The sequence below is a fragment of the Acanthochromis polyacanthus genome, chromosome 3, assembly GCF_021347895.1.
Source record: "Acanthochromis polyacanthus isolate Apoly-LR-REF ecotype Palm Island chromosome 3, KAUST_Apoly_ChrSc, whole genome shotgun sequence".
In the NCBI taxonomy this organism is placed as follows: domain Eukaryota; kingdom Metazoa; phylum Chordata; class Actinopteri; family Pomacentridae; genus Acanthochromis; species Acanthochromis polyacanthus.
The window spans coordinates 24,756,205-24,778,382 of NC_067115.1; the positions used below are offsets into that span (position 1 = coordinate 24,756,205).

Sequence of the window (22,178 nt, forward strand, 5' to 3'; positions counted from 1 at the left end):
GTCTCCAGTAAAAGCAGGGTAATTGGGATGTCCTGACAGCAGTAAAAAAAACTTGCATAAAAATCGTGCATCATTTCTTCAAAGCAAGTGTTACTTTTTAAGTTATTCAGAGAATCAAGGACTCAGTTTCTAGAAAGAGATGTTGCTGATGAATTTTTGAAAGCAGCATTCATTATTGGCACCAGTGTGTTATTAGAAAGTTGCTGTGGCTCGTAAGGGCTGTCAACGAATGTTCTAAATTTTATTGTTCAGTCAAATTAACAAAAATTATTCTTGAGATGTGAAAGACTTAAAAAAACAAAAGCTATCATGACTGTCTGTCTCACAGTTCTCCTGCCTCCTGGGCACAGAATGAACCGCATGACAGACAGGAGTCACACAGCATCAGCTTCGCTGATTGAAAACGAAACGCAGCTGAAGCTGAAACGGAGGAATGATTCGACAACAACCATGTGGAAATGATTGCAGAGAGTTCGCGATCCAGCTCTGCCTCACAGAGAGGGATTTGGACTCTGAGCAGTCTGAAAAAACACATTTGCAAATTTTGGACAGTCGACAGCAAAATTGTGGAACCTGCTTTCAAAGAAGCTTCATGTGCTGCAGGTGCCCAACGATGTAATTATTATTTCTTCTTTCATGCTCAGGAAAAGATAATTGCTGTTCCATGTTTATCACAGCACAGCTCACTAAGAGCAGTACATGTTTGTTGTGTATGTAGATCTTATAAAAGAGACGTTTGTGTTGAAATATATGCACTCACGCAGGTAGTTTTCCATCTTGTTGTTTAGGTTTTCTCTCTTGTAGACATAATGTGCAAAAAAAAGGGCTGATTGGTGGCTAGCCCTGTTGCCTTGCAGCTAAAATATCCAGGATTCGCATCCCAGCCTGGACCTGGGATCTTTCTGCATGGAGCATGTTCTCCCTGTGCATACATGGGTTTTCTCCAGGTTCTCCGGCTTCCTCCCAAAATCATGGTGAGGTAACTGGTAATTCTAAATTGCCCATAGGTGAGCGTTCTTGTTTGTCTCTATGTCCAGGGTGTCCCCAGCCTTCACCCTGAGTCCACTGGGATAGACTCCAGCACCCCGTGACCCTAATAAGGATTAAGCGGTGTATAGAGGATGGATGGATGGATGAACTGATGGGTATCTTTAAATAAGAAATAATGAAACTGAATTGTTGGAAAATTTTGACAGCTGTTGCATGTCATAAGTTGCTTTTTTAAACAAAGTCCAAACTTCACCTCCATAGAATCCGTCTTTGTTCTCCACAAACCTCTGTGAAAAATCTCTGCTAAATGCTCTGCTATGCTACTTAACTGATGGGTAACTGTTCCTTTCTGCTGTTTGATGCTGAGCCAGAAGCCTACAGCTGTCTGTTACAGATAGAAACAAGAAAAGCACTCAGAGAGTGCAGTACTTTGCCAAGGCTGCTCAGTTGTTGCATCATTTCAGACAGATAAGTCCGCAGAGGTCGATTTGTAGTAGGATCGCAATCATGTGATCGTCAGCAGGCAGCTGATGTAGTGCTTACATGTTGTCACAGTTACTGTGACGCTGTGTCTATCTGGCAATGATACAGAAATCTTTCACAAATCAGTGGATCCAGACTATACTGCATCACTGCTAAAATTTAATCAGTTGGTCCTTGTGTCAATTCAGACCTTCCCTGAAAATGTAATCTAAATCCGTTCGTCCGTTTTTGAGTAACGTTGCACAAAGACAGACAGACAGACGGAAGGACAAACGTATGCCGATTGTCACGTAACTCCACCGCGTTCCTTTACAGAATAATGACACCGAAATGTGAGAATGAGCCAAAACAGTGAAGATCTGGACCAGAAAGCCAAAAGCTAGCTAGACACCGAATACTTCACTGAGCTTAAAGTAATCACTGAGTTTGTTGATAATTCTTTGTGGCTTCTGCTCTGCTGAATGCGATCCAGCTTTATGCATCATTTGACACATTGCTGATGTGAAAATACTGACTAGTGAAGCTTTAAAAGTAATTTTTGTTGCTTTGAGCTCTGCAGGAGAAATTCTAGTCACCTCCATTTTATTGAGACATCTTAAAAATACATTTCTCAAAAAAACTTGACAAGTACAATCAAAATTAGATGAATCACCCGATTGTTGAAAGTATGTAAGAGAATGTTCTCTTTTGTGTAATCTGGATACATCTTATGCTGCCACCTACATGTGAGTTCAAATATGACATGTAAAACTATGTATGAGTGTGTACATGTGGGTTTTATTTAACAGCGTTTTCATGTGTGTGTGTCTATGGCATGCACCACCTTATCACCTCCCAAACAGACATCTGCTCCACCTCCAGCTCAAGTAATTTTCAGCCACATGGTGAAGTGAAATGTACGACTGTATATTATTTAATCTTCTCTCTGCAGTTGAAGGTGCTGTTCAAAAACTGAATATAGGAGTTGACATATGCTGCAGCTCCACTGCTATTCATTATAGAGATAAGGCTGCCTTATAACAGTCGGATGCTGCAGAGGTGGCAGCAGAGTAGATCAAATTAATTTCTCCCTGACTTTATGTTTAACCATCAGCGTGCTCCGTCCAGGCAGGATATGCAGTTCAGCTAAAATCGTAAAACTAAATTTGGTTAAAGGACGCTAATATTATCCTAAATCGTTCACACACACACTCTCAGCGGTCGTACATTTGAGTGTGTTGAAGGCGAGCTGGTAGGCCTGTTTCTGTGCAGGCTTGCCTCCACTCTCGGGTGGCGGCGTGTCCGTCTTTTTTCCGTAATGCAGACCTTGATGTGTGACTGGCTTCTCTGTGTGCAGCTGCTGGAAAACTGCTGCTGCCTGCAGGTAGATCTGATCAGATGGAGGACAGACTGAAGGAGAAGAAGAAAAGAGGAGGGATGAGATGGTGCCAAGTTCATGGAAAATGTCAGAGGAGATAGAACAAACTGTAATGCAACAGAGGAACATGTAAGAGAACGCATACGTTACAGTACATGCCTAGACAAGTGATACTGTTTATCGATACCGCACTGTGGGCCTTCGTTCCAAAAGGTTCCCAGATTAATCCTTAATTTAATTATTTACACGAGCGTTTTCATGACATTGATACGTCAAAATGTCTGCTGGGAAAAAGGGTTCATCCCGGAAGGACTGAAAGTCTAACTTTAGGATAAAGTTTCAGTTTGCTTTGTTGTTTTCTCTCTGCTTCATCTGATGCATGCAGCTCACCTAGCGGACTGCAACCTGAGGCCACACTCGTGCATGTATGAGAGCCTTTCCATTCACTATAAAAGCACTCAGACTTTGTTAAACTGCTGCTTTTCATTTGACTGAGCCGAGGTCAGACGCACTTCTCTTGATGAATGAGAGAATATGAAGTGTCCTTTGTTGTACTTTAAGATAAGACTGAATGTTCTTTTTTTTAAAATATGACTGAGTTGAGATTGAGGATTGGATCTCACCTGCGGAAAGAGAAGATGACTGAAGCTGAGGAAGAGGAAGAAGCGAGGCGAGGAGCGTCTGATTAGAGACGATCTCCATCTCCGTCACAGAGTTGGTCTTCACATCCTCACTGCAGCCCACTACAACACAACAGTGTGTGCTCATTGCTCACAATACATAAATAAACCAGAAACAGCAGCGTAAAGCTCTTACCTTCATCTGCCATGATCAGAGCAACAAAACCAAACACTTGTCAAGAACTTCCGCAAACAAATTTTTTTTCTCTTTTCCAGCTTCTGTTCATCCACTGAGCATCTAAACAGTGTGTGTTTACAGAGCCGAACCCGAGCTCTGCAAATGTAAATAAGACGCACAGCATCAGTCATAGCTGACATGTGAGCCGCCTTCCACTTTCTGTGAATGTGAGACTGCTGCAATGCGTAATTGGGCTCCTCCTGGTGCAATTAGGTGGCCGTTCAGATACATTAGCATGAATAAATAATGGGCTGCTGTCCGACCCCGGACAAAGGTCCACCTCTAACTGGCCTACTTAACTCATCTCTCACACACATGCACACAGTTGTGTTTCCATGCTTTCAGGAGATATCATCTTGAGCCGAATTCATTTTCCTGATTCATAACAACGGCTAACCCTAACCTAAACCCCAGTGTTCACACCACGATTTAATGGTTTAAATGACAGGGCCTTTAATTAAATACACCTAAACATGCACATATATACATAGTATTTTCCAGTTTGTGGGACGTAGTTTGAGCCAGTGATGTTCAGTGACATCACTTGACTTGAAGCTTAACACCCAAAAGTGTTCTCTAATTAAACTGGATTAGCAGAAAGAAACACAGACGGAGTGTAATCGGCTTTTACAGGCCTCGTCAATATTTAAGCACAAAGTTGGAACTGACCAAAAATGTGCAACGTGTCCAATAAGGCCATGTCAGAGCAAATGGAATAAATTAATGAATATCAAACAGCAGTGATTTAATGAGTGTCAGGCAGTTTCCTTACACTCCAGAAGAAAACTCTGAGTCCACTTAAGAGGAGCAGCGCTGGAAGAAAAGGCTACAGCAGCTTAGTGTAATCTGCATACGCAATGATGGCCTGTTTAAAATTGCATAGCAGGTCTTACCATTGTCATTCAGAAGCCTGCTCACGGACGCAACGCTCATCTTGTCAAAGAAACGCAGCAAGTGTCCAGAATCAGTTCTGTGGACCACAGACTGGTGTTTCCTCCTCTGTAATCTGCTCTGGCTATCAAACACTGTCCCAATGAACTGGAGCACTTCATAGCTTTCATCACCTCTTTGTCATGCATGGCTTAGTTCAGGAGTCCCGAGTTTGAAATACCATGGCAACAATATGATAATGGAGGAGGCCTGACCCCTGTGTGAGAGATGTACAGTGAAATGTTGTGTAACTGTATGAGACGATAGTTTAGCATCTTGTATGACCACTCTAAGGCCTCTTTAAAAGACTTTAACAGATCGGTTCAACGGCCGCTAATCTGTCAGTTCTTAATCCAAAAAATAAAGTTAAAAAAAGGACCAGGTGACGACAGGCTCTGCAACAGGTAGGTAAAGAAGTGCTCTGAGTGTATGTCTGTGTATGCTGGGGTAAATTGTCAGCAAATACAGGAAACTAAATGTGTTAAATGTCAAAACACAAAAAATGTGACTGACCAGTTGGACCTGTTGTAAACTTTTTTCACATTTTGTCTCCTAATGAATGACAGCAGGCAGACATGGCTTGCACCAGATTGACACTGCCCCCTACTGTCCACTGTGGTGCAGAACTGCTGCTACTACCTACAGCATAGAAAGATACACCTGTCCAATAAAAGTCACCACCTAGATTAAACTAAACACATACATAAGAGCCTTCCATTGGATAATTGCTGCAGTGATGAATATGTTTCAGATGGAAACAACTTATTTAACTCTAGCTGATGCAGTGAGGAGCTTCTCATTTCTTAAACAACCATGTTGGAAGACATATCCTGTGGTCATAGAAAAGACGCTAATCTGTTTCAGAAAGGTCAAATTATTGGCCTGCATCAAGCAAAGAAAACAACTAAGGAGATTTATGAAGCTGCTAAAATCAAGTTAAGGACCGTCCAACACATCATTAAAACCTGAAGGATAGTGGTGAACAATCATCTTCAGAACAAATGTGATCGGAGCAAACTCTTAGATGAGCTTAGGAAATCAACAGTAGAACTCACGGCTATGATTAATAGTGAAAGTAAGAGCATGTCCACATATACAATGCAAAGAGAACTCAAATAATTGTAACTAAACAGCTGAGTAGCTCTAAGAAAACCATTGATCAGTGAGGCTAAATTTTCTAGGTAGCATAAAGATTGGACTCTGGTGGAATAAAAGAAGGTCATGTGGTCTGATCAGTCCAGATTTACCCTGTTCCAAACTGATGGGCGTATCAGGGTAAGAAGAGAGGCAGATGAAATGATGAACTCATCATGTCTAGTGCCTACAAGCCTTTGGGGGTTAGGGTTATGATCTGGGGTTGATCAGGTTCAGCAACGTTATGTTCCCAAAGAATGAGGTCAGCTGACTATCTGAATATTTGAGAATCTTGGAGATTTGCTGGAGAAGACATTTCCGCAGTGGTCCGACTCTCCTATCATCAATGTAACATCTTGGTAGAAAATGAATGCAACTCTGGACAGAAATAAACACTGTGACATTGCAGATGCTTATCGAAAAGGTGCCCTGGCAAACATGTGTTGTTCTCAGAGCTAAAGGTAGTCCAGTGAAATATCAGAGTGTGCAACTTTTTATTAGGATGTTCAGTGTAGATGCACAAGTTGGTGTTTCTCATGGAAAACATACAAACTCAAAGATGCACACATATACATAATTACACAAAGGCTGGCTTTGGTGTTTTGCTGATTTGCCGTGTCAGGAGGGACCAAACTCCTGCCAATACATGCTCTATTAACAATAATTACACCTTAGACGTACAAGTTCGTGTGCATGTTATTGTGGGAATCATTGAGCTGGAACTTCTTCATGAAATGAAACTGGCTGTCATCGTGTTGACACATTCTTTCCCACACAAAATGTTTCATAGGAACCGATCACTGCATGACGAAGCACGTTCAAATTTAGTTGACCTTTTACTCCTGCCAAACGTACAAAGTAAAAAATGATAGACAGCTAGTTAGACAGATGAAAATACAGTCAACATTTCTTTCTACAGATGCCTGTGGTTATACAGGATATCTCTCAATTAGCAAACAAGTATACAGCTTTGAAACTACGAGTTAGATCACCTGTTTTTTTTCCTTACCAAAGTCGACACAGCAGGCCTTCGACATTGATAATTTTGTTTAACTGTTATCATAGAGGTAACATTTTCTGAGTCACCATTATTTTGTGCATAAGTTCTATGCTGTATATTTAAGTCAACAGATACTCCAAATTAAATGATCACAACAATGTGTAAAAGAAGAACTGCAAAATGACGAGAACACAACCATCTTAGCAGCACAGAGCTTCATTACTAAATTGTTCGAAATTAGCCCATTTCCATCACTACCTTAAGAAGAGAAAATGCAGTACGACTCCACAGACAACTGTAAAGGAAGAAGTGTTCATACTACTAACAAAACTGTATTTAAAATTATCGTACCCATAATTATTTTTATGTTAATTGCAAGTATTTGCTAAATTTGATTTGTAAAATAAATGTAAAAGTGCAAGATGCAGCAGAGCAAAAACTGCTGTGCACATTTTTTTATGGTCTGATTTTTAATGGAATATCTGCATAGAGGTACAGAGGAACACTTCCAGCAACCATCACTCCTGTGTTCTAATGCTACATTGTGTTAGCTAATGGTGTTGAAAGGCTAATTGATGATTAGAAAACCCTTGTGCAGTTATGTTAGCACATGAATAAAAATGCGTTTTCATGGAAAACATAAAATTAACTGGGTGACCCCAAACTTTTGAATGGTAGTGTATATTTTCATCTCAGTGGGTTCTCATTGTTTTGTTTTTTTACCTCCACGCCTTAACAAAAACTAAATCAAGTGTTAACACATCTAGAGGCGTTACAAGAGTTATTAATAATATAGCATTTTAAACCCATGTAAGATCGGAAAACTCTACATATTTCAGCCTCACTCAACATACTTGACATTGTACCTACATTGTTAAGACATCAAACCAAAAAAAATCATGAAACTGACTTTGTTGCCATGACTGTAATGTTGACATCAAACCAACAGAGGGAGATATTTTCATAGATTATTCCAGAGATTCAGTGCAGATGTGTCACTGCAGACCCTTTTCAAAGCCATTATCTGGCCTCTGGTCATAAAAATTGCATGAACTGGCCTCATATTAGCCTATATGCTACAAAAAAAAATGAAAAAACAGGTTGCAGACTAAACTTAATCCTACAATCAGAGATGAATCTGGTATCTGAACCAGTGAACTGTGAAGAATCCTGCATGGCAGATTTTTTAGTTTCAGCATGCTGATGCTTGGTAAGCTACATAATTTACCAGAAAAAAAGCAGGAGGAGGTTCATCAGTGAGTGGAAAAACCACAGTGAGGTTTCTGGAGCCAAACGAGCCTCACATCTCCACGGGAGAGAGTACAGCTGGAGAGATTATCCCATCCAACACGCGTCATCAATGTCGCCTCACAGCAGGGCTCCAGTTGCACTGTATGTTTTGTATTTCTCTCTCTTTCTGTGTGTGTGTGTGTGTGTGTGTGTGTGTGTGTGTGTGTGTGTGTGCATGCGTACACACCGTATTCAGTTCAATAATCGGCCCGGTTGGAGACGGCGGGTTGTACGGCCATAAGCCGACCTGGAATTTTCTCAATAAAGGTCTAATCTTTACAGGAAGGTGTACAGCACTGGTAGGAGTTTCATTCTTTTTGTTTTCCTTCTTTATTTGATCGATTTACCTGCACACTCACCTCATCAAACCTCTCACATCAACGTTATTCAATCACACTCAGTATATACATTAGTCTTTTATGTGTTTGTGTTGTTGTTGAATGACCTTGAGTTGATCCAGGGGAGATTCTAGGATCAGAGGTGCCCGGCCAAGCAAGATAAATTTCACTGTTTTGTACATTTTAATGCAATTTCATTCCCACATTTGTGAAAGAAAAGCATAACACTTTTTGAAAAAGTCTGTGACTAAACCATCCAATCTGATAAAGGTTATTTAAATTCTGAGTCAAAGCAAAGGAACAATGCACTGGAATCATAAACATATTGTAGTCCTAATTTCTGGGAAAAGACGACTAATTTAGATACATCAGCTATTTCTGTTGTTAAAACATTACGTACCAACCAAGTACTGTTTTTTTTTTTTTACACTTTTCTGGTTTGTTAAAAGAAGGACATGCAATACAAATAAATGAATAAATAAAAAATCTCTCAAATTTTAGGGGTGCTGGGATTCAATTTAGGGGTGCTTGAGCACCCCCAAAAATGGGCTAGAAATGCCTATGAGTTGATCTACACTAAAAAAATACGCCGTTGCGTCCTCTGGCTTGCCTGTGCACACAGGAAAACTACATCCACATTTTAGTATTGAATATCACTTTTTGGGGGCCGCACAGTGAACGTAGTGGTTAGCATTTTCGCCTTGCAGCAAGAAGATCCCGGTTCAAATCCTGGGGTGGGACTGGGATCTTTCTGCATAGAGTTTGCATGTTCTCCCTGTCCATGCGTGGGTTTTCTCCGGGTACTCCGGCTTCCTCCCACAGTCCAAAAATATGCTGAGGTTAATTGATCACTCTAAATTGTCCGTAGGTGTGAATGTGAGTGTGATTGTTTGTCTGTATATGTAGCCCTGCAACAGACTGGCGACCTGTCCAGGGTGTCCCCTGCCTTCACCCGAGTCAGCTGGAATAGACTCCAGCACCCCCCGCGACCCTAATGAGGATGAAGTGGTGTATAGAGAATGGATGGATGGATGGATGGATATCACTTTTTGAAACCTGGGGCAAATAATATGCTGCTAAAACAGACTCCCCTCTTCTGAACATTAATGAGGCGATAAGGCAGGTTTGTTGTATAATCTCAAAGGTGTTGAAGCTGACTATATTGACAAAGTTGCGAGCAGACAAATATCTAAAATTTTCTTCGTCTTTGTAAGTTTGTTAGCTTTGATTCCAAGATTTAAGACAAGAAGACCAGTGCCACTTTGAAGTTTGAACATTACTCAGCTAGAGCCAGGAGACAGTTAGCTTAGCTTAGCATAAAGACTGAGAACAGAGGGAGACAACAAACCTGGATCTGTACATATTTCAGAAATCGTCCTCCCACCTCCTGTAAATGTCACCAGTTAACCTCATATGTCTTGTTTGTTTACTGATACAAATGCATTGCTTAAAAGATCTACCAATGTGAAACTGCAGACAAGCAGGAGACTGCAGTAAATCCCTGCTCCCACCCAAGAAGTACTGTGATGATTGATTTCTTGCAAAACAATTAGTCAGCTTGCTAGAGTAAATTAAAATTGAACTAGAGATGCTGGTTGGCAAGAGATATCCTGTTTCTCCCAGAAAAGCTCATTCTCATTTGATTTCTGTAAAATTCAGAATAGATTTTTAAAGCCCTTCTTTTTACACACAACTCACTGAATGATGAAGCTCCATTGTATCTTAAGGACCTTATTGCAACAGTTCATTCCAAAACAGTACAGTACTCTTAGACTTCAGGATTACTTGTGGTTCACGAGAGTTTCCAAAAATAGAATGTCTCTTCAGCTATCAGTCTTGTCTGCTGTGGAATCAGCTCTAAGTTTGGGTTTAGGAGGCAAACACCCTCTCTGTTCTTAAGATTAGACTTAAAACTTTTCTTTTTGATAACGTGTATAGTCCAGGATTGTCTCAGGTGACCTTGAACCATCCTGTTGCTAACCCACTACTACATGTCACTAACTTTGTGTCTTCTCTCTCCAGTAGGCTGTGATAGGTATCTCTGGTTGTGGAGCTACACGTTTCTGATCCAGGTTTACTGTTCTTTTATATGTTTTGTCAATTTCTGTCCCTCATCTTTTCCTCTGACCCCTTCACCCTCACCCCAACCGGTCGAAGCAGATGATAGCCCTCCCTGAATCTGACTGTCTGAGGTTTCTATCTAGGTCTGACGTTTCTTTCTATCTATCTAAAGGGGTGTTTTTTCTTCCCACTGTCGCCAAAGCACTTCCTTAAAGGAAATCTTTGGATTGGTTGTGTTTCTCACAATAATATACAGTACTATTGTAAGGTCTTCCAATGTAAGTGCCTTGAGATCAGTTATGGTGTGAACTGAGGCCTATGAGCTGCCGGACAAGGTTTTCCCACATACTTCTGGCTACAGAGTGTATTAATTGTAGTTGTATGTGTCTATATTTTATATAGATCAATACGTGTGTGTTAGAGAGATTTAGTGCAGCTCATCAGGTTGGGTTTGATCTCTCTCACTCATCAAGACCAAATTAGACTCTATTAGACCCACATGTCTCTCTCTCTCTCTCTCTCTCACACACACACACACACACACACACACACACACACACACACACACACACACACACACACACACACACACACACACACACACACACACACACACACACACACAACAGGCCTCCACAAGAGCTTTAACTTTTGTTGCAAAGTGGATAATGATGCTTTTGTGTAAAGTACAAGGTCAAAACTTGACAAGAAACCCTCCCACTACATCACAGCCAAATTTGCAAGTGATCTTATTTATGTAACACGCGAGAGTGACACAGAAGCCCCTTATTTGCAACCCGTTCAGTGTTGTGGTGGTTCTTCACAAAAAGCACAAATGTGGAAGGATTTTTAATTTTTCAAAGACCCTTCAATTGTTGTGCTGTTCTACTGGAAAACTTTAGGTATGGTCCAAATAGCAGTTTCTGGGCTCTGGATATCGAATGAAGCACATCTTTGAGAAGTTTGATCTTGCTTCAGAGTCCGACAGCATTAGCATAACATTGGTGGAGGAGGGAGGGGGGTCCAGCCCTAGAAAACTTAACCAAAACTAAGCTTAAAATCATGTTATTTAACCAAAATAATTTTATTAACCAAGGAGGTGGATCCTTGGCCAGTTGGCGTTGGTTTGTCTGTCTGTCTGTCTGTCTATTTGTTAGCAACATGAATCAAGAATGAACAAATGGATTTGGATGAAATTTTCAGGGAATGCCATAAATGACACAAGGACCACCTGATTAGATTTTGACAGTGATGTGGCTTATTGTATCGAGTCATGGATTTGTTAAAGATTTCTGTATCATTATGAGATCGTGGCACAGCGTCACTGTAACTTTGACAACAAGAGAACACTACGTCAGCTGCCTGCTGATGATTACATGATTGCGATTCTACTACAAATCGAACGTTGCGGACATATCAGGACTTATCTGTCTGAAATGATACGAAGAACAATTGATTAAATTGTTGGGGTATTTCTGAGTCCCATCAATTCCCGCCCCCCACTACATGTTTCAGTCACATGATTCAGGATAGAGTATAGATAACACACACATGGATAACACACGCCTTTGCTCAGTGGCAGGTCTTTTTTTTTTGTGGGTACATCTGTATTAAATGGAAACATTCTGTAGTGCCTTGATTTCAGCTGTCGGAAATGATACGACTGAGCAGCCTTGGTGAAGTACTGCACTCTAAATGCTATTCTTGTTGTACGTGTCTCAATTAAAAATTTACCAAAAATAAACACCTTGCAGATTCTGTAAAAATCTGAAAATTCTGCACTCCTCAGCCCATAGGTGAAGCAATTAGGACTCAGCTGTGACCAACAGTGACATGTCAAAGATTCTGGGACTTTTCAGCTGAACTGCAGGCAGTGTTTACACAGAACAACTAGGAAACATGCATGGAAACAAATAAAAAAGGAAGTAGTGAAATATTGATGCAGAAAATGCCTGAAAATGTTTAAATGCTGTCTAGTCCATTTTACTCTAATAGAAAACGCATCAGTCTGTTGGTGTCTGCCACACAGAATATTCAATCAGTAACATTAATTTCACTTTTTGAACTAAATTTGACTAAAAATTAAAGTGATTTATATGGATCCTGTGTCAGACCTGCATACACTTGTTGGGTGTAATGTTTAAATGGATGAAATTTAAAGCAGAAGAACTCAACTCATTGAGTGCCCTGAGTAGTAAAATAAATACATTTACTTGCACAATTAATGGCTTTCTGCCAGTATTAGTATTGTGCATAATTTTTAAGAAAAATACTTACTGCTGTAAAAAATGTTCATATTTCTTATGGCCCACCATTAAAGCAACCTTTGGACTGAAGTAGGCCACACACCATTGGTCCATTTTGTGCTAAAGAAGAGTTGAATTACGGCTCAAATGTTCCCCTTTATTGGAACACATAGAGGCTCTGATGAAGAAAAGCTGTTAACAAAGACAGTTAATAACCACAGTCATGAAGCTTATTATGTCTGACTGGGGTTTTGTTGAGCCAGCTAAGGCAAAGAAACCCTGACTATGCCAAACCCCTGTGAGGGCATTACTTTGACTTGCATTTATTTCCATGAGACATACATTACCTCTGACCATAATTACTACATACCTTGCTCTATTTCTCACCCTAACCTTTGCCTTAACCTAAACCCAACTGCAAACCAAAACCAACATATCAAAATTTCCGTTGACTTTGTCCCACTAAGCGTGTTCCCATAATGTGAGTGTATTAACTAATTTATGTCCCCACAACAAGAGTTAAACCAGTGCGCGCACACACACACACACACACACACACACACACACACACACACACACACACACACACACACACACACACACACACTAGTTACAATCTGACATCACAGATCCAGTTCAGCACCGCTCACAATAGTAAAATGATCCGAGTTTTCCTCCTTTCTCAGTTTTCCTGCCGGTGTGTGTGACCACTCGATTGGGCCCACTTGTAGCAGGTGAATAGCTACACTGCCTCTGTTCTTTGTGAGTCTTTGTCCAGCATTAGAAGAGTATCAGCGGAGTATTTTTCCTGGGAATCGCTGCTCCGTGTGTCTCAGGTCTCTCTTTCTATTGTGTGGCAACGAGGGCAGGGTCTGAGCCGCTTATTGTGGGGAGAGTTTGCTTTTGTTTACGCCCTGTGAAAAGGCAGCATGTCTCCAACTGTGTGTGTGTGTGTAAACTACAAGTTTGAAGGCTGTCATTAAAGGATAGTAATAATAACTCGGGTTTATTATAACTTGGGCTGTTTTTAGTTGATTTGGCTATAATTTCTGTCACACTCTGTGTGTGGTGCTGTTGCTATTACTGGTTCAACATTTTGGGAAGTATGATTATTAGCTTTTGTTGCCACTTTTGTCTATAATTTCTGCAAATACTAAAGGAATGATTGAACATTTTGGACAGGACTTTGGAGTCTTCTTGTCAATGTGAGGTTATGAAGGGAAACTGTTGGAAGTTACTGCAAGAGACAAAGGAATAGTCTCACACCTGTAAAAGTACAACTTCTTGTTTTTACACTTCCAATGTAATTCAACAATCAACATGTAGTGAGGTAATTCTATTGATTTACGGCTGTTTCCTCTCGCTGGCCTGTTTTTATTGTACACATCAACAAAAACAAATAAATCTACTTCTCACAATGTCAGACTATTAAATGCCACAGATAACTCTGGTAAGGCAACAGCATATATGGTTGAAATTACTGCCCAAACTGTCCTGGGTAATTTTCTCCTACTTTTTTCTATTAATCATATCATAATTGAATCCAGTGAGAGTTTATTAATGACATCTGAGGTGTTCTGATTTTCTTAAATAAAGGAATAAAGTGATTTGGATATTAATGTGGCAATAATGAATGAGTTTGAATCTTTCCAGTTCTTAGAGGTTACTTTAAGTAGTGTTCAAAAACAATTGCCTTTAGTGCGTTTCTTCTCTGTTTGTACATTTTTGTCATTTAAAAATGTTAAATTCATGCCCAAAACTGTAAATATATTTCTAAAATTAATTACAATTAAATTTAATTACTAAAATTATTGGTTCTGTAATTTAATGCATTTTTTTTTTTTTTACAATGTGAGACATCTTGCAGCAAACACCTGACATGACTCTACAGCATTTTTATTCAACCACTGCACCTGGTATTTAAAGACCTTTCCAAGGTTTGTGCAAATCCCACGGATTTCATTGTACTGGTAAGATACCTCCATTTGTCTCATGTCAAAGTTATTATATTGTCATTGGTGATTTAGTAGTTAGCACAGACGTCTTTAACAAGCCAGAGCTGTATTAACATGCAACAATAATCTAACTTAAAAGAAGACATAATCTTCAGTGTGACATAACTCTGACCTTAAGCAAGTCTGTGCAAGTGGATGTTCGTGCTGTGATAAAATGACTTAAAACCAGAAGCTTCATATGATGAGAATAAAAACAGTCATCAGTCCAAAAACGCTGTGATTGGTTTTGGACAGCTATCAACAACATTACTGAGGAAGTGTGATGTAAATGAGCTGCACAATAGAAAAAACACTGGATGTGGTTGTGCTGTACATGAACATCCATTGATTGATGCATTAATGAACTCCATTAAAGGGTCCAGTTTTCAGGGACTCAAAAGTAATTTTACACCTGGTGACTAAATGTTTTTTGAGCACTGGTATGTTGTTTCAGTGTTAGTTCATGAAAATAACAAAAGAGTTGAATCAGTGGCGTCACTAGGCCTATTTTAGGGGGGTTTCAGCCCCCCTAAAATATTCTTAAGCCCCCCTAAATAATTTTATGTTCATTTATTTTTTTTAAAAGTTGTTTTGTTTTGTTTTGTTTTTTTTTACAAAAAAAGTGCCAAAAAGTTCCATATAATGTGACCAGAATATGAGTTTAAATACATAATCACATAACCAGTCATTTTTAACTTAAATGCGATCATAAATCTTAGTTTCTCTTCACTTCATAGTGGAAGGTAGAGTCTGAGTCAGTGGGTCGTTATCCAGTCCATTCCACTTGTTCATATGGAGCACGGAGCGGAGCACGCCCACATCACTGCAATCCAGTCCACGTTTTCCCTGCAACCTAGGCTGCTGGTACCTCCAGCATGTGTTAGAACGGAGGAGAGCTAGCCAAGGGTGACCATACGTCCTCTTTTGCCTGGACATGTCCTCTTTTGAGAGGCCTGTCCGGCCGGGGTTTATAAAGTCCTTCAAATGTCCGGGTTTTTGATCCCCTAAATTCCACATAACGCGAAACCGCCGCGCCGCACTCTTGAATCGTACTGCGCAGCACTTAGAACCCATTCTCTTCTATCAGACAATTTCCACTGCACGCTGCAGAGCGCCAGCGCTGCGTCTCTGAAGCGCCGGCGCGCGCCACGGCGCTGGAGATTCGCTTCCTCGCAGGCTGACAGGCAGGTAGGCACACTGCGAGAGAACACTCGAACAGAAAGAAAATGCCGAAACGCAAATGTCATTTCACTGATGAAATGCGAAAAAGTACCCCTGTTTTCGTCCGGGTCATGTCAAATGGGAGGCAGAATGTACAGTCTGCAAAGCTGGGACTTCTCTGTAGCTAATAAGAGAAGGAAAAAGAAGGAAAAAAGGACTGTTAACTTGAGGCATTATTTCTATATTTTTTTCATTTGCCATTAGACACATTATTTTGAAGAATGGGCTAACTGAACATTGAAGAATAGGCTACCTCTCTTTTTCTTTTTGTTTAATATTTTGAGGCATTATTTCTATTTTTACATAATTGATAATTGGGAGGTTATTTTGAAGAATGGTACTCTACCTCACTTTTCCTAACTAAGGTGTAAGTGTCAGACTTAAGAGAGATGATTATTTCTTATTTTGTTAAAAATCTGAATACATGTGTTCCTACACAACTTGAGTCAATAACTATTAAAGACTAGAGCATGCCATATTTGTATATGACTGATTATATTGTTTAGGAGAATTGCTTTAAATTAATAAATATATTATTTATAAACCAACTGTTTGTAAGTGTTTTGGGCTATTTTTCTGTATATCCAGGTAAAGTGTTCTTTTCTGGGGAATTCAGAATATCTGTTTAACTGAGTTTGAAGCACAGAAAGTGCTCCTCTTTTCAGAGAAACAGAATATGGTCACCCTACATGTTCTGAAGGCACAAGGGTCTAGGCAGGCTTGACAGGGAGGGAGGCGGGCTAAAAGGTTGTCTATCAAATCCCTCTGCAGCAATTGGGTAGATATACAACCAATCAGCGCAATGAATAGGCTCCGAGAGCGCCGGAAATCAGAGGATGCGGCAGTTCAGTGAAGCCTTATTTATACAGTCAATGGGTAAAGCTCAAGTATATTACAGACATGTTAACAGAAAGATTATTCAGAGTCGGTGCTAATGGAGCTCAACGACTGTTGTCGTTTTTGTTGTCGACCCTGGCAGAGAATTAAATTCGTTGCTGTGGGTTGTCTAGCGCGGCTAGGCTAGTTGTTTCCGGTTGTTTCTGTCACAATCGTCGCGCCTCTGTCGTCACTTAGTTACGCCCACCTTCTGACTCTACACTTCATGGTGATTGGTCCGGCCAGTTTTAGGAGAATCCAGCCTCGAGCCTTATGGAGGGTAACTAGACCCACCCTGGCAGAGAATTAAATTGCTGTGGGTTGTCTAGCGTGGCTAGGCTAGAGGAGAGCAGCATTAGGAGAAGAACGTGAACAAGAATGGATATGCGAAATGTTTTCAGGAGAGTAAGTATTCATCACTGCTGATAGTAACAATAAGTTAGCTCCAGCCCCCCAGCTAACAGCAGAAAGTCCCATGTAATTAATGAACCAAATGCTCCCTGTTTGACAAATAAAAACCTGGCTTGTTCACTCTGTAGGAGAGAGTCCCCTGTAAAGGAGGCAGTGTGAGACGCTGCTGTATCTCTGTGCACATCTTACCTTTGTTGTTCTGCCGTCAAAAGTTACATTTCAGCTCTAAAAGAACGCTGCTACTTAGCTAGCTAGTTAGTCTGAAATGCACTGTGAAGGTTCTGGTTGTTCATAGAGTTAGGTGTGCACTCTTTTTTTTTCTTTCTTTTTTTTTTTTTTTTACCTATATACTATCTTTGGGGGTGACTTCCTTCTGGAGCATCAGCTCCAGCATCAGATGCACACAGTGAAACAGGAGCTGAGCTCATTCACGTATGATTATGTGAATAATGATGATGATGATGATGATAATAATAATAATAATAATCACTCCACCACCCCTATTGACCTGTAGGAGTCAGGGGAGAGGAGCAGAGAGAGTGAGAGGGGAGAAACCTCTACTGGAAAGGTGAGTCTAAAGGATTTTACAGGAGGGAGTCATTTGTGATGCAGACAGTCTTGGATTTTTATGAAACTTGATATGAATATGAAACATTTCAGTCCAGGTGCACCATATAAGACTTATTTAACTTGAGCTTTTATTTATTAGAGTAATGATTGGAAAGTGGAGATAGCCAAGAGAGAGATATATAAGCCAAATATACGACATAAATAAATACATTTGCTAGTTTTGGACCTAATATGACTCTGTTTTCACTGGTTGGACTAAAGAAGACTAAGACCAGGAACACTGTGGCTTTAGAGGGAACACTCTCCTCTATTATGACTATTAAAATGGCTGGTTTGGAGCCATGCAATAAATGAGAACCCACCCCAGAGATCATCAAGGCTTCATGCTCCTGTGAAGTCAGACCTGGTTTAGTCCTGATTTTAGTCCATGTCACCCTGCTCCTGTGAGACAGAGTTTAGTGTGTGATTGTAATTCTGTTCAGTGAATAGATAATTTAAGTTATAAAGATGTTTTGCGTTTGCTTAAGCACTTTTTATTGTTTAGTTGGCTGATGTGGTCAAATTGAAGCTGTTGTGCATTAGAATCCTCCAAGACAAATTTTACAAGTGCTTGCTGGAGTTATTTCAGTTATGCAGATATTTATGGAAAATGCTGAAATGTGTTGTGCTCATCCAGCCACAGAACTTTCATCCATATTTTACACCAGGGACTACAGGTGGAAATTAGCTCTTTGTGCTATAACCTGGCACATGCATATTTTCCTTATATGGATTAATGTCTTATTGTGCATTGTCCCTGATTAAATAAATGAAATAAATAAATAAAAATAAATACATGAAGAACCATTTTTAATACTGCCTGCCGTTGCAGTTTTTTTTGCCTTTTTTTTTTTTTTTTTAGCTCAATGTAGTTTTTTTATTATCCCTCTATAATAAGATTTTAACAAAATGCTCATAAATATACCAGAATGCAGGAAATAGGATCAGTAATTTTCAAAATTTTCTGGGGGAGGACCCTCAGACCCCCCATCAGCATCCTGCACAAACCAAATCTCATTCTGAGGTCAGGTCACAACTTGGCAGCTCTGAGTTATTGTGTTGTGAGCAAAAGTCATGGCCACTGTGGTGTAAAACATTTACACAGGTAAGTATCTCTGAATAAATCTAAATCTTAATGTGGAAAAGCAATTTCTCAGTTTTTGTTAGCTGTAAAATTAAATGTTCGCTCACATCCTGTGCATCTCCTGGGGGCTAAGCCCCCCCCTGTCCTTAAAACCTAGTGACACCTCTGAGTTGAATACTGGTTTAGACGTAATAAAAATTGAGAATTGCCATTTAGATTGAAGTAGAGTTGCTTGTCAGCATGAGAAGTTCAGTACTCCGACTTCCGTGCACAGTCCATAAACATGCTGATGTTAATTGGTAACTCTAAATTATCCGTAGTGTGAATGTGAGTGTGATTGTTTGTCTCCATGTGCAGCCCTGTGATAGACTGTTACCTGTCCAGGGTGTCCCCTACCTTCACCATAAATCAGCTGGGATAGACTCCAGGCCTCCTGCGACCCTAATTAGGATTAAATGGTGTATAGAAAGTGGATGGATACATTGACATATTGCATTTTTAAAAAATGTATTAATCTTTTATGTTTATACAACATCACAGCAGCAAAGTGACAGAAGAAAAAAGTAAGACAAAAGATGAGAAAAGGACTCAGAGAGTGCAGTACTCCACCAAGGCTGTTCATTCCCCTATATGGCATTGTCAGAAATGCAGCATTTGCTTATTAGTTATTGATGATCAGATACGCGATTATGCGATCGCATGAATTCCCGCATTAATCACCAAAATGCCGCTGATTATGCGGGGGTCAATTATTTCCCAAAAGGCCGCATAATCCCCGCAAAACAGTGCATAATTCCCGCAAGAATCTCACATTTCCACGAAAAAAAGAGAGAAATATGCGGGTCCCGCTTGATTTCTCAATTTCCGCATAAAATGAGAAAACTATAACCAATACTAGAAAAGCACTCGGAGAGTGCAGACCTCCGCCAAGGATAGAGAAGAAAACAGGAAACCCATGCAGTAAAGGAGCATGAGCTGGAATCGAACCTGCGTCTCTGACACAGTTCTGTTTACAAATCACCTTCTTAACCAGTTGAGCTATCTGGACACCTTGTTCCAATTTGTTGGACAACATACTAACCTATGATGTTTTTGTCCTATTTTGGACCACATACTAAAACATACTAAAAAATTCAAAGTGATCCAGAATCCAGGATCCTGGTTGCCACCAAAATTAAATCAGCTCTTCCTCTTACCATAGTCCACATCCCCTCAAAATTTCATGTGAATCTGCCCAGGCATTTTTGAGTTATCTTGCTAACAGACAGACAGACAGACAGACGGACACACAAATGCCGGGTGTTACATAACCTCCTTGGCGGAGGTAATAAATGGAGTTGTGAGTGAGTTTTTATGTGACGCCCGGCCTGACGTCATCAGTTCGCGCATTCACACACACACACTAGAAGCACGAGCTGATGCGGAGCGCGGCGCCAGTGTTGCCAACTTAGCGACTTTCTCGCTAAATCTAGCGACTTTCCAAAGCGTCCTAGCGACTTTTTTGTCAAAAGCGACTAGCCACAAATCTAGCGACTTTTTCTGCCGTTTTGGAGACTGACAGGAAAACTCAGATCATTCTGCAGTTACTGTCCTCAACAAGCAGCAGGTGCTGCTGTGAGTTTCTCCCCCTCCCAAAGCACAGGCTGTCAGTCCAGTAACCCTGCAGCAGTCCCAGTGTCTGATTAGAGGATACATCACTCCGTGGCCAGACGGCAGGTGAATCGCGCATATTTTTGCATATTTCACAACTATTCGCATACTTTGAAACTTTCCGCAATTTCCCCGCATAAAATGGCATAAAAACCCCGCATATTTATTTGCATAATCAAGGATTTTAGCCCACATAATCAAGGATTTTAGCCCGCATAATCAAGGATTTTAAATCGCATAATCAAGGATTTTTGCCCGCGTTTTTCTGGAGGGTCTAATCAGAAATCATGGCAACATAGAATGCGGCCATTTAATATAGATGTATCCACAAACAAAATGACCTTGCCTGAGCACAGTCATGTGTTATGCATGTGTACGTCATGTACGGCTACAGAATTGTGTGACCTAAATATGTAGAGGGAGACGGGAATTAATGGGACTCAGAAAATTGCTACTGTTTAATCAACTGTTCCTTGTATGATTTCCAACAGATAAGTCCTAATAAGTCCACAGTAGTGGATTTATAGAAGAATCACAATCATGTGATCATCAGCAGGTAGCTGACGTAGTATTCACTTGTCATAGTTACAGTGACACCGTGCTTCCATCTCACAGTGTTACAGAAATCTTCAACAAATCCATGGATCCAGACTGTAAGCAGCATCACTGCCAAAACCGAATCAGTTGGTCCTTGTGCAATTTCTGACCTTCCCTGAAAATTTCCCCCAAATCCATTATTCCGTTTTTAAACAATGTTGCACACAGACAGACAGACAGACAAACAGATGGACAAACGCCGACCATCACATAACTCCACCGCGTTCCTTGGCAGAGTAATAATGCAAAACGAAAAAAAAAGTCAAACAAATCTTCTGAGATAAAACATTTTTTTATTATCATTTCGATAAAAGCTACAGGATTTGAATAAAAGGGAAATGTTTTTTTAAATATATATCTACGCTAATATCTGGGTTAATTCATATGTTTTATGACATTGCGAATAAACGCAAATCAAAACATAACAGTTGCACTTCAAAAAATGTAACTAAATGAAAATGCACCTGTATTTCCTATGGACAATTTCTGTTACAAAATACAGTCAACTGTGAATACACAAACATTTCTTAGACTTACTGCTTACATTCACTGATAACACAGGAAAATTTCTACAAAATCTGTGGAACTTTTTCCGCTTATTGCTGAACACCAGCTGAGAACTCCACTGCACTGCCCACCTGCAACACTCCAGTTCCAGAAACTCAACTCAACATTGTTGGGCTCCTGGTTTATTCAGGGCCTGTGAGATCTGTTAAGTAAGCATTAAAGTCAAATGCATTGAGCAACACGTCCAACGGCTCGGCCTCCTCCCTGCCGGAGTTCAGCTGCTGTGTTGAAACGTTATTTCTCTGTGTGAGCACGTCTGACTCAATCTCAGTTTCCTATACACACACACACACACACACACACACTTGCAAGTTCCCTACTGTGTGTGTGTGTGTGTGTGTGTGTGTGTGTGTGTGTGTGTGTGTGTGTGTGTGTGTGTGTGTGTGAGTGTGTGTGTGTGTGTGTGCTTTATCTGAATGTATGCATGTGTGTTAGAGTGTGTGTGTGTTGTTACTCTAAACAGAAATCCAGCTTCCTCACTT

General features: G+C 40.3%; 1 protein-coding gene across 1 annotated transcript in view; it reads right to left on the reverse strand.

Moving 5' to 3' along the window:
• Positions 1–4,774, reverse strand: part of LOC110967221 (putative methyltransferase NSUN7) — a 28,762-nt gene extending 23,988 nt beyond the window's left edge. The window contains exons 1-3 of the mRNA XM_051945393.1: positions 4,582–4,774; positions 3,454–3,573; positions 2,680–2,862 (exon numbers count right to left, since the gene is read on the reverse strand). Of these exons, the coding sequence (XP_051801353.1) occupies positions 2,680–2,862; positions 3,454–3,573; positions 4,582–4,621 (343 nt within the window). The 5' untranslated portion in view covers positions 4,622–4,774. The remainder of the gene's footprint in view (positions 1–2,679; positions 2,863–3,453; positions 3,574–4,581) is intronic.
• Positions 4,775–22,178: the final 17,404 nt, after the last annotated feature.